Here is a 13,787-nt window from a genome sequence, read left to right on the forward strand (position 1 = left end):
CCATGCCTTTAAAAATTTTCAGCTGGATAACTTAGTCCTCAAGATGACTACGTTTCTCTTTCCCCACTCCTGTTAGTGTGTACGAACAAGGATTCTTTTGAATTCCCAGGAGGGAAATGAGTTTAATTTGACTGGTAAAAGTCTTCTTAATAGGACACTTAATACTGTGGCTCTTAATCCTTTTCTTTTACTTAGAACTAGCTACAAAGATATTTCATATGTTTATATCTCATAATGGGTAATTTTGGTTTGGATTTATGTCATTTTGTCTCAGTATCACAATTTTTGAAAAATTAGTTCAAAGAGAAAAAAAGAAAGAAAGAAAAACCATGGTAAACATTGCTTAGTCTCATACTCTTACCCTCCCTCTCTATGCTAAAACAGGAAATGCATTTCTGACACTTTTAAAATGAGCAATCACACGTATAATCAACTTGGTTAAAACTTCCTTCCTGGTAACTGCAACACTTCCTCCGCATCTGGATATGAAGGGAGCCCCAGAAAAGCGGAAGAATTTAGAGGCACACTGGGTAGGTCTGAATTTGTTTTGTTTTTAAAAATTAAACAAATGATCCTTCAGCATCATCGCCTCCGCTGCTTTATCAGGTATTGCTTCCTTCTATTTTTTGCTCTGTTGGGTCTGACTCGGAATAGTGGCACTTCCTCCTTGGCTAGATTATTTTTATCTGGAACTGTTGTCGGTTCTCGAGATGATACTACCACCGAATGTCTGTGTTTCATTGTCTAGTCCAACCTGTATTGTGGATATTCACAAGGTTCCGGCAATAGTTTTGCAGGTGCATCAGATTTTTGTTTTTGTTTTGGGAGGAAAAGGGAGGGCACGGTGGCCAGGCTTCATATTCCTACAAGTGCATACTTCAAGATTACTGTACTTACTGTGTTTCCAACATCTTCTCATAAAAGGGGAAAGTGTCATAGCCTCAGCCATGAAGGAAACCAGTGAGTATTAGCTTGTTTTCCTCTGCATCTTATAAGATCGTTCGGTATCACTGAGGCAGAAGTTATAGCTGTGTATTTATATGCTGCCTAAATTTGGACATGTTTTATTTCAAGTTAGTGTCAACATCAATGTATCTTACAGTTCTCTTGTTAGTTATTCTATAATGTAGCAAAAGACCAAAATGAATGTTTTAAGCCACAAGAGACAGTTCTTTGGGACAGTTGGTTTCAGTTACTAAGTATAACTTCATATTTTTAAGAGAGGGAATATTGGCTTTAAAAGTTAAGCCAAGATTTGAACATAAGTTTGGATCAAATGAAATGTGTCTTTCTTATCTTTTTATCAAGCTCTCCTTTTTGGTACACATCAAATGCTCCACTATTTCTTAAAGAAATAATGCAGTTTTGAGTCTAACATTAGTTATTTAAGAGAGTAAATGATATTTTCTGAAACTTTTTTGTTTCAGTGATTGATTCTTGTTTAGAATATAATGTATTACAATGTAGTGATACTAAATATTAAAAGCAAATACCTATTAATCTTTCAGTGTTAATACATTTCAAATTTCAATTATTATTTGAAGGATTTCATATTGCAGTATGTTCCATTTATACTTAAGTGCTTTGTGAAGGGTAGGTACTTATTGAATTCTGTGGAAAGAGTAAGTTAATGAGAATAAATCTGTGAATTTGTGTTATAAAAATGAAAATATTAGAGCAAAAAAGAAGTTAAATGATTGGGGGTCTAAACAGAAGGTCACTGGAGTTCAGAAATCCTGCCTTCCATCCTGTGGCTCTTCCACTATTAAGCAGAGACAGATCAAATTAATTTAAATTAATTAATTAAACAATGTTAAAATTACCCACATGTTCCTATTGGGAGAGTACAGCCTTGGGTGACTCTTCTAAGATACTGACCTAATACAGCAATGACAGCCACAATGCTGACAAATTCAGTGATTCAAAATTTTACGTATCTGCAAATGGTTTTGACTGTAACTTTACTAATTCCGACATGTTTTAGCTTTACGAATAAAATGACTTGCTTTCCTAATTAGAAAGAAAAAAAAAATGAAACCAAGTGACAGGAAATTTATTAGGGAGTAGATCCCGGGTCCAGGCAGTTTGAAAACAGACAACGTGAGGCAAGGTTGGGTGAGGTGTCTGGGTTCCAAGAAGTGTGAGACTGAACAAAGAGGAAGTAAGTTAAAGGCCTGTTTTCAAAGTGAGGTTTTTGGCATCTCATGTTGCACCTTGTAAACTAGGACTTGATCCTTAACTGTACTATTTTAGTCATCTATATGTTTCAGTATGTTTAAGAGCAATTTCCATTCTGAGCCATTATAATGTGTCATGCACTGTGCTGGCTGAGTGTTTTACCCACCTCTTTAAAATTTTCAAAGTATACAGAAGTAGAACGACCAATAAGCCCCCATATACCCGTCACCCATATTGAACAAGTATTATTTAACTCTCCCTCTGGGACATTCATTACTAACCCGTCTGAGAGATGAGAAACAGGATCAGAGATTAAACAGCCCAAATCACCCAGAAAGTAAGTGGCTGGACCAGGACTCACGGGCCCTACTCCAAAGCCCATGCTCTGAAGGGCTGTAGTGCTTCCAGTTTAAAATACTTGGTCCCTCTGGGTCCCTGCACGCATGTACGCCGCCTATACCTCCTCTTTCCTCATCTCACCAGAAAATATAAAGGGAAAGTGCCTTTCTTGTGACAAATCCCTGTGTCCCTCCGCTCCCAGGTGGCGTAGGGCATGGAGCTGGAGAACTATGAACAGCCCGTGGTGCTGAGAGAGGACAACTGCCGTAGGCGCCGGAGGATGAAGCCGCGCAGTGCTGCGGCCAGCCTGTCCTCCATGGAGCTCATCCCCATCGAGTTCGTGCTGCCCACCAGCCAGCGCAAATGCAAGAGCCCCGAAACGGCGCTGCTGCACGTGGCGGGCCACGGCAACGTGGAGCAGATGAAGGCCCAGGTGTGGCTGCGAGCGCTGGAGACCAGCGTGGCGTCGGACTTCTACCACCGACTGGGCCCGGACCACTTCCTCCTGCTCTACCAGAAGAAGGGGCAGTGGTACGAGATCTACGACAAGTACCAGGTGGTGCAGACTCTGGACTGCCTGCGCTACTGGAAGGCCACTCACCGGAGCCCAGGCCAGATCCACCTGGTGCAGCGGCGCCCGCCGTCTGAGGAGTCGCTAGCCTTCCAGCGGCAGCTCACCGCGCTGATTGGCTATGATGTCACCGACGTCAGCAACGTGCACGACGACGAGCTGGAGTTCACGCGCCGCGGCCTGGTGACGCCGCGCATGGCAGAGGTGGCCAGTCGCGACCCCAGGCTCTACGCCATGCACCCCTGGGTGACGTCCAAGCCCCTCCCAGAGTACCTGTGGAAGAAGATTGCCAACAACTGCATCTTCATCGTCATTCACCGCAGCACCACCAGCCAGACCATTAAGGTCTCGCCCGATGACACCCCTGGCACCATCCTGCAGAGCTTCTTCACTAAGATGGCCAAGAAGAAATCTCTGATGGATATTCCTGAAAGCCAAAGCGAACAGGATTTTGTGCTGCGCGTCTGTGGCCGGGATGAGTACCTGGTGGGCGAAACGCCCATCAAAAACTTCCAGTGGGTGAGGCACTGCCTCAAGAACGGAGAAGAAATTCACCTGGTACTGGACACGCCTCCAGACCCGGCCCTAGACGAGGTAAGGAAGGAAGAGTGGCCGCTGGTGGATGACTGCACGGGAGTCACCGGCTACCATGAGCAGCTGACCATCCAGGGCAAGGACCACGAGAGTGTGTTCACCGTGTCCCTGTGGGACTGTGACCGCAAGTTCAGGGTCAAGATCAGAGGCATTGATATTCCTGTCCTGCCCCGGAACACCGACCTCACAGTTTTTGTAGAGGCAAACATCCAGCATGGGCAGCAAGTCCTTTGCCAAAGGAGAACCAGCCCCAAACCCTTCACAGAGGAGGTGCTCTGGAATGTGTGGCTTGAGTTCAGTATCAAAATCAAAGACTTGCCCAAAGGAGCTCTACTGAACCTCCAGATCTACTGTGGTAAAGCTCCAGCAGTGTCCAGCAAGGCCTCTGCAGAGTCTCCCAGTTCTGAGTCCAAGGGCAAAGTTCAGCTTCTCTATTATGTGAACCTGCTGCTGATAGACCACCGGTTCCTTCTGCGCCGTGGAGAATACGTTCTCCACATGTGGCAGATATCCGGGAAGGGAGAAGACCAAGGAAGCTTCAATGCTGACAAACTCACGTCTGCAACTAACCCAGACAAGGAGAACTCAATGTCCATCTCCATTCTTCTGGACAATTACTGCCACCCGATAGCCCTGCCTAAGCATCAGCCCACCCCTGACCCAGAAGGGGACCGGGTTCGAGCAGAAATGCCCAATCAGCTTCGCAAGCAATTGGAGGCGATCATAGCCACTGATCCACTTAACCCTCTCACAGCAGAGGACAAAGAATTGCTCTGGCACTTTAGATATGAAAGCCTTAAGCACCCAAAAGCATATCCTAAGCTATTTAGTTCAGTGAAATGGGGACAGCAAGAAATTGTGGCCAAAACATACCAACTGTTGGCCAGAAGGGAAGTCTGGGATCAAAGTGCTTTGGATGTTGGGTTAACAATGCAGCTCCTGGACTGCAACTTCTCAGATGAAAATGTAAGAGCCATTGCAGTTCAGAAACTGGAGAGCTTGGAGGACGATGATGTTCTGCATTACCTTCTACAGTTGGTGCAGGTAGGGGATGTTGGTGTTATCGATGGAAGCCTTCTCCAAAGGAATTTATTTGCATATGCACAGGCACCCCATTCAGTTGTCATCAAATGCCCTTTGTTCAGAGCTTCATCATCGGCCAAAGTAGATCTGATGAAGCCACCTCAAAAAGTAGTAAACTGTTCCATGTACATTTTTACTGTCTTGGAGGGTTTGCCGACAAGCGTTTTGCAGACATTAGTACTTCACGTTTTTAGGAGAATTGGCCCTATGGGAATACTTTGTTCTCATTTATTATTTTAATGATAGATTCCACTTAATGCTTCCTTGTGCCAAGGCTCCAAGTGACTGACATGCTTTCAGTGTATTATCTCATTTAACTCTTTCAATAACTATGTGTAGGTCAAATTAACATTTGCACTTTGTACATGAGGAAACTGAGGTACAAAGAGGCTAAGTAATGTGCCCAAGATCACATACTTTGAAAGAGGCAGACCAGAATTCAAACCCAGGAGGTCTGCCTCCAAATCGTGCTCTTTTCACTACCCGAAACCCTTCACAAATCCACCACCATATCCTTCGTCAGTCTGGTGTCAGGATTCTGGGACTAGAGATAAAAGGTCTTACTCTCTGTCTATGTCTATTACAGTTCACAGAATAATATCTCATATCTGGGTAGAATCTTGAAAGCTCCTCTCTGCAAATAGGTACAGGACTGTATGTATTCCTACTCCGTTTCTCATGATGTTCCTTGGGGTCCTGAGAGGACAAGTGATTTTTCTAAGGTTTAGCTAAGAAGTTAAAGAAAGAAGGGGGAAGAGTTCCCCTGCTCACTTTAGCAGTTCTCAACTTATATTGTACTGCTTGACAAGGGAAAGGAAGTAAAGGAATTTGAATAGAAATGCTATTTTAGAGCACAGACCTATTCATTCATTAATTCAACATGTACTGAGAAGACTGGCATTAAATGAGTAGACACACAAACAGATGTTTAATACCAAATTGTGACAAATACTTTTGGGAAAATTATACCATATTATGAGAAAACAGTCCAGGGGTCCAAGGGACACTTAATTTTGATTAAGGGACCCAGGGACAGTTCTGAGCAAGTGACGTTTGACCTGAGATCTTTAGGAGTAGCCAGGCTAAATATTACACACTAAACTGTCTAATCACTATCTGTATTTATAGGAAGTTCTGGAGTTTTCTGATAAGCATTTTGGATAGCCTCAACTTTAACTGTCAATCTTCATCTTCCTGTTAGTCAGATACTTAAAACATTACATTTGGCTTTGTTTTCATCTGTTAAATATATTCAGTAGTTTTTTCACTAGTTCAGATATTTGTATAACACTAAAGAATTTTAGAATAATTAAATTGTCTTCAGTTTTCTAGCTCTCCATAAGAAAAACAACATGAAACAAACTTGAATGAGCTCTGTTGCAAATCCTAAGGCTAACACGAATTATTTTTCATTGTCATGTTCACAAGTAAACTTTAAAGAGCTGGAAAATGAATAATCTTTTTAGAAATGTGTTAAATGGAAGAGGTCAATACATAATATTAACATTGAATTTGTGGTCTTAAATCTGAAGAAGAGTAGTCATTTGTAAAACTACTTGAGACATTTTCAGCTATAGCTAAATGACTCATTCCTGATCAAAATGGTCTCCTAGTTGAGATCTGCGCTGACTTTACAGAAGTGAAACCTGAAGAAGGTCAGAAAGACTCACATCTGGGTTAGAAACTTAAAACATTGCGAAAATGAGTACTGGTAGCTAAAAGACCACATTCTCAGAATTAAGGCCTTTGATGCAGCTACAGTGGCACCCATTTGACCATAACTTTGAAAAGCATTTTTGTAAAAACTTGTATAATTGAAACATGATGAAGTCACTACTGATCATGTCCAAACTGGAAAACCAGAGGAAGAATTGTAAATCCTTCCAAGAAGCCTCCAGTTCCTAAAATATAAACTAGAATGGGAATTTCTTCCATTCCTTAGGAGAAAAGGATACACCGTTTCTATTCATAAAGTGCATGCTCTGAGATATTTAATATTAGGTCTCTCTTCATGTTTACATATGATATCTATTCTCTAACTTTGTATATGCTTTTATAATAATCTGAACAATGTTAGTGTTGCTGCTTTTAAAGTTATGAACTATTTCAAACTTACGGAAAAGCACAGAGAACAATGAAACAAATACCCATGCACTCACAAGATTTAATTGTGTTTTTCACATTTTACCAGTTCTTCCTCTTCAGTAATAGAGCTATACTAAGTCAATATTCTCTAACATTAGCTAAGTGATATGAAAATTACTAAACACCAAAAAAGAAGATCAAATTATACCTAAGAAAACGTAAAATCAGGGACTTTTGGACAGAAAGCTCTGTACACACCACAGTGTGGCAGGGGGTAGTGATTGCTCTATGTGGATTGATCTAGATCCACTGTTTACTTGTAGTTAAGAACTTGTGAGACAGTTCAGTGACTTGCCAGTAAGATGCCAAAAAGAGAGGCTATAGGGCTTTTAGGATCTTTTCATCTAACAAATATTTTTCTCCTTATGTGTATTATACTATATGTCCACTGTCCATTTTCTTTCTCACATCCTCTCTTATCTTCCACTTTATAGATTTGTTACAGTGTCTCCATCTTTCCCCATACCCCTCCAACAAAACCAGTAAGACCTAATTAGAGCAAATTCCCTCACGTCTTCATCTTTGAATTTATCAACAGCACATGACTGTGAGTCAAGAGTTTCAGCCTCTAATCCCAGTTATGTCATCAGTTGCTCTATGATCTTAAGTCAAGTGGTTCAGTCTGGTCCTAAGTGTCCTCTAAAAGACAGAATTAAACTTAAGAGACTGTTAAGATTTTCATCTTTCTAGCCATGAAGTCCCACTAAAGCAGAGCACCAGTTCTCCATTTCCTTTTCCCTGATTCAACAACATAGAGTACAGTCCTACAAATGCCAATGTGTTCTTCCTTTAGGCAGTGAAATTTGAACCATACCATGATAGCGCCCTTGCCAGATTTCTGCTGAAGCGTGGATTAAGAGTAAGTACTTCCATTTTGATAATAGCATGAAATTTTAAGTTGCCAAGAATTGACTGGTAGACCTAAAGCATTAGTCATAATAATTTCAACTTTCTTGTACCTGCCCTCAGAACAAAAGAATTGGTCACTTTTTGTTTTGGTTCTTGAGAAGTGAGATAGCCCAGTCCAGACACTATCAGCAGAGGTTCGCTGTGATTCTGGAAGCCTATTTGAGGGGCTGTGGCACAGCCATGCTGCACGACTTTACCCAACAAGTCCAAGTCATCGAGATGTTACAAAAAGTCACCCTTGATATTAAATCGCTCTCTGCTGAAAAGTATGACGTCAGTTCCCAAGGTATGGTGGCTATATTTTCTTGGTTCTCTTTCCAAATGCCTTTGTCTCCAAATGCCATTGTTCCTATAATTCTTTTTCTTCCTGGAATCCAAGTTGCATCCTCCTGAAGGCACCAAGAACACATTTTTGAGTCTTCTGTCTGCATAGAGTAAACAAATTTAAAGTTCTCCTTTTACAAGTTCATAATTTTTAACTATATATTTACATATTCTTAACTCTGAAAAATTAACTAGCATTATGCAGATGTAAGATGTATTTTTAAGAACAGTTGCATACACAAAGATTAGATATTTCCAAATCTTTACCTTTTTCTTCACATCTCTGAATATGCACATATAGTTTTCAAGTTTTCAGTCTTATAAAATGATGAATTTTGAGAGGCTATTTTAATTTTTTGGCATTTCTTCATCTATATATCTCAGAGTAATATGTAGAGATACATTCATTCTTCCCTATCTGTGGCCCAACATCTGTAAATTCAACCAAGCACGGATAGAAAACATTTGGAAAAAAATTGCATCTGCATTGAACACGTACAGACTTTTTTTCTTGTCATTATTCCCTAAACAGTACAGTATAACAACTATTTACTTAGCATTTACATTGTATCAAATATTCTAGGTATCCAGAGATGATTTACAGTTTATGGGAGGAAGTGCATAGGTTATATGCAAATACTACACCATTTTATATCAGGGGCTTGAGCATTCATGGATTATGATATCTGCAGGAAGTCCTGGAACCAATCCTTACAGAGACCAAGAGATGACTCTGTATCTGTGTGTGTGTGTAAAGGTAATAAACACACACACACACACACACACACGCACACACCACCTTCTCTCTCAAGCCGTTTCCAATATCTTATCCCTACCCTAAGAAAACCTGCTCCTGCCCTAGGAAAATTAATCACTCCTTCTCTGTAATTCTGTAGATTTTGATTGATACTACATCAAATTAAAGTATTTAACATATCTTCCTGGTCTGGTAAACTGTATGAACCTTGAATCTAGAGAATATCTCGTTTTCATTTTGACATACCTAGACCTAGCACTGTGGCTTATTACATAGAGACTTCATGTACTCAACCAGTATTTTAAACTCCTGAAAATTTAAAATGTCTTTCTCCCTCTTAAGAAAGGAAAACATTTGTACTGACCCTCATTCTGTCAGTTATCCAGTAATTTTTAATTCACATATTTTGCCTTTAGAATTTTGAGGCTGTCGCATCCATCTTCTCTACTTCTCTACAGAACCTAACTTCCTCTTCTGAAAAGAAATTACAGAACCCTAACCAAATTCCATTTATTATTTTCCTCAAATGTCTGTTCCTCAAATCAGATGGTAGTTTAAAGTTTAACATGCTGGAAAGAAAACTACAGTATTAATTCCTTAGCATTACCCTCAGAGTATCCTTCTCTACTTGGATTGTGTTGGTGTTTATGTGTTATCCCACATATATTCACATATTTCTGTCCCCTGTTGTAGTATGTGCACATGGTTATGTTGCTCACAGTAAGCCCAATGTATCTTACCACCTCATATGGTTAGTTCCTCAAAGGCAGGGCCCACCCACTTTTCTCCTGCTCTACACCAGAACAAATGTATAGAATGCTATGAATAAGTGTGTTCTCAGGAAATGTAATAGATAATATTGATGATTTCTTGAACTCACATAACTCTTGTGTACTTTTGACAATTACAGTTATTTCACAACTTAAACAAAAACTTGAAAACCTGCAGAATTCTCAACTCCCCAAAAGCTTTAGAGTTCCATATGATCCTGGACTGAAAGCAGGAGCGCTGGCAGTAGGTATCACTTGGATGTCTCCATGTGGTCTTTATGTCTTGAAGATGTCTAACATGCTTGCTGGGGCCCAGTACTTAAAACCTAATGTTTATGCATAGACAGGGAAGCTGGAGAATCTCTGGATGGGTTTCTCATAAGCTCTTGTCTAATCACTGGTTATGAAAGCCTCAACACCAGATAATTTCCCTTCCATATTTTTTAAATCAGCTTGAGATACTCTTTGTATACAATAAAAATTGTCCATTTCAAATATATAATTCAGGGAACAGGCGCAGTGGCTCACACCTGTAATCCCAGCACTTTGGGAGGCTGAGGCAGGTAGATCACAAGGTCAGGAGTTCAAGACCCAGCCTGGCCAACGTGGTGAAACCCCATCTCTACTAAAAAATACAAAACAAAGTTAGCTGGGCATGGTGGTGCATTCTTGTAATCCCAGCTACTCGGGAGGCTGAGGCAGGAGAACTGCTTGAACTGGGGCCCAGGAGGCAGAGGTTGCAGTGAGCCAAGATCGCACCACTACACTCTAGCCTGGGTGACAGAGCAAGACTCCATCTCAAAAAAAAAAAAACAAAACAAAACGTAGAATTCAGTGAGTTTTGAGAAATGTATACAATTATGTAACCACCACCACAATCAAGATCTAGAACATTTCCATAGACATGTTATAGAAAAAGTTCTGTCATGTCCCATTGCAGTTAATCCTTTTTCTCCTCCCATTCTCCCTGCAAATGTGACAGATCTACTTTCTATCATAAAATGCCTTTTCTAGACTTTTATTAAGAGGAATCATACAGTACATAGTTTTATATTTGAATTATTTTACTTTCCATAACGCTTTTAAGATTCATTCATGTTATTGTATGTATCAGTAATTTTTTTCTTTTTATGAGTGAGTAGTAGTCCCTTGTATGGATATACCACAGTTTGTTTTCCATTCATTTTTTGAATAAATGTTTAACAGTGGGGTAGTTGGGTCAGATGGTGTGTGTGTGTGATTTTACAAGATACCCATTTTACCAAAGTGGTTGTACCATTTAAATTCCAGCAATGTATACAATGAGTTCTACTTGTTCCACATCCTGGCAAGCACTTGTTATTATCAGTCTTTTTAATCTTAGTCATTCAAATGAGTATGAAGTGATATCTCACTATTGTTTTTATTTGCATTTCCATAATGAGGTTGAGTGTCTTTCTATGTGCTCATTTTCCATTAGAGTACCTTCTGAAAATTTTCCATTCAAATATTTCACCAGTTTTTTAGGTGGGTTGCCTTTTTTTTTTTTTTTTTTTTTGAGACAGAGTCTCACTCTGTTGCCCAGGTTGGAGTGCAGTGGCGTGATCTCAGCTCACTGCAAGCTCCACCTCCCAGGTTCATGCCATTCTCCTGCCTCAGCCTCCCAAGTTGCTGGGACTACAGGCGCCCAACACCATGTCCAGCTAATTTTTTTTTTTTTTTTTTTTTTGTATTTTTAGTAAAGACGGGGTTTCACTGTGTTAGCCAGGATGGTCTCAATCTCCTGACCTCGTGATCCACCCACCTCGGCCTCCCAAAGTGCTGGGATTACAGGAGTGAGCCACTGCGCCTGGCCCTTCTTTTTATTTATGAGAGTTACTTATATAAACTGGATACAAATTCTGTATCAGATATACATTTTACAGATATTTTCTGTTAGTCTGTGGTTTGCCTTTTTATTTTCTTAGAAGTGTCTTTCAAAGAACAGAAGCTTTAAATTTTGATTAAGTCAAATTTGCAACTTTTTCTTAAATGGTTTGTGCTTTTAGTGTCTTATCTAAGAAATCTGTGTAGGCCTAGCACAGTGTCTCACACCTGTAATTCCAGCACTTTGGGAGGCCAAGGCGGGAGGATCTCTTGAGGCAAGGAGTACGAGACCAGACTGGGCAACATGGCAAGACTCCATCTCTATAAAAAATTTAAAAAATAGCCGGGCATGGTGGCATGTGCCATAGTCCCCGCCCTTGGAAGGCTGTGGTGGGGGGAATCACTTGAGCAAACATAGCAGTAAGCTGTGTTTGTGCCACTGCATTCCAACCTGGGCTACAGAGTGAGACCCTGTTTCAATAAAAATGAAAAAGAAATCTATCTAATCCAGTGCCTCAGCTTGGGGTAATCCCTTTGTCTGCCAAGGCCACATTTGGCAATGTCTGAAGACATTCTTGATGGTTAGTTATAACTGGGAGAATGCTACTGGCATCTAGTGGGTAGAGGCCAGGGGTGCTGCTGAATACCCTGCAAGGTACAGGATAGTCCCCCAGAACAAACACTATCCACCCCAGAATGGCAACAGTGCCAAGGCTAAGAAATTCTGGTTTAACTCAATGTGGCAGATATTTTTTCTTAGAAGGGTTATGGTTTTAAATCTTACATTGAAGTCTGCAATCCAATTTGAGTTAATTTTTGTGTACAGTGTGAGGTGAAGGTCAGAGTTCACTTTTTAACATGAATATCCAGATTTTTCAGCACCATGTGTTGAAAAGACTGTTTTGTTTTGTTTTGTTTTTCCTGGAGAATTACCTTGGCACCTTTGTCAAGTATCGACTGACCATATATGTGTGAGTCTACACCTAGATTCTCTGTTCTTCTTCCATTGATCTAAATGTCTGTCCTTACATCAATACCACACACTCTTGATGCTCTTTAAATAACAAAGCACTTCATATACATGTGCTTATACAGGCAGCAGTATACTTCCATTAACCCGCACATCCTTTGCATTATTTTTATTATGATTTTAACTTCTACATATGTTATAAATGGCATAATACGTTACTATTTTTGCCCTAAACAGTTAAAAAATAGACTTCACAGACTTAATAGGTGAAATAATTTTTAACTATTTACCTACATATTTACCATTTTTGTTACTCTTTATTGCCTCATATAGGTCCAGATTTCCTTGAGCTTCTAACATCTTTTTTACTGCAAGTTTGCTGACAATAAATTCTTTCAGCTTTTGTTTATCTGAAACACTTTTTATTCTGCTTTCATTTTTGAAAAATATTTTCCCTGAATATGAAATTCTAGATTAATTGGTTTTTTTCTTACACTAGCATTTTTTTCTGGCTTGCATATTTTCTGATGATGAGTCTTATCTTTGATTCTGTCTGCATAATATGTCTTTTTTTTCCCCCAGGCTGTTTTTAAGATTCTCTTTTATTTCTGGTTTTCAGCAATTTGATTATGATGTACCCTGGTATGGGTTTCCTTTGTGTTTAGCCTACTGGAGTTTATGGAGCTCCTTGAGTTTATGAGTTTATAGTGTTATCAAATTTGGAAATTTTTCAACCAGTTTTTTCTGTTGCCTCTTTTTTCTCCTCTCCGAGACTTCAGTTACAGTAATTTAGACTGCTGGACTCTGGGCTCAGTCTGGATTTCCTCTCTCTGTGCTGTAGCCTAGAAACAGCCCCCAGGCAGTAATTTGGGGCAATTACAGGGCTCACTTCATTTGTCTTCCTTTCCTCAGGGGTCAGGGACCTCCACTGCCTGTTCAATGTCTGGAAAGAGTTTTATATATTTTTCATAGTTTTCTAGTTGTTTATGGCAGGATGGCAACTCCCGTAGCAGTGAAGCCACGTGAAAAGATGAGGAAGTTCTTCCCCTGAATGTTTAATTTTGTATACAATTACCAGCAAACTGGCCTTATAGCAGAAGCACACAGTATCCACTGTCCATTATTTAGAGATTAGAAGGAATTATGACATATTAATACAGCTTCAAATTGTGTTTGCTTTTTTTTTTTTTTTTTGGAGATGGAGTCTCACTCTGTTGCCCAGGCTGGAGTATAGTGGCATGATCTCCGCTCACTGCAAGCCCTACCTCCCAGGTTCAATGCCATTCTCCCACCTCAGCCTCC

The 13,787-nt window shown here is 40.1% G+C and overlaps 1 protein-coding gene across 3 annotated transcripts in view; it reads left to right on the forward strand.

Moving 5' to 3' along the window:
• The first annotated feature begins 416 nt into the window (after nucleotides 1–416).
• PIK3CG (phosphatidylinositol-4,5-bisphosphate 3-kinase catalytic subunit gamma) overlaps nucleotides 417–13,787 on the forward strand; it is a 43,809-nt gene continuing 30,438 nt past the window's right edge. Inside the window, exons 1-5 of one of the 3 annotated variants that reach the window (XM_023183073.1) lie at nucleotides 417–530; nucleotides 2,720–4,726; nucleotides 7,704–7,769; nucleotides 7,880–8,105; nucleotides 9,811–9,914. In XM_023183073.1, coding sequence (XP_023038841.1) covers nucleotides 2,732–4,726; nucleotides 7,704–7,769; nucleotides 7,880–8,105; nucleotides 9,811–9,914 — 2,391 coding nt within the window. In that variant the 5' untranslated portion in view covers nucleotides 417–530; nucleotides 2,720–2,731. Of the gene's footprint in view, nucleotides 607–634; nucleotides 961–2,719; nucleotides 4,727–7,703; nucleotides 7,770–7,879; nucleotides 8,106–9,810; nucleotides 9,915–13,787 lie in introns of those variants that run through there. The other 2 variants (XM_023183072.2, XM_023183074.1) reach the window with 2 other exon arrangements.

Source organism: Piliocolobus tephrosceles, chromosome 8 (assembly GCF_002776525.5).
Source record: "Piliocolobus tephrosceles isolate RC106 chromosome 8, ASM277652v3, whole genome shotgun sequence".
Taxonomy (NCBI): domain Eukaryota; kingdom Metazoa; phylum Chordata; class Mammalia; order Primates; family Cercopithecidae; genus Piliocolobus; species Piliocolobus tephrosceles.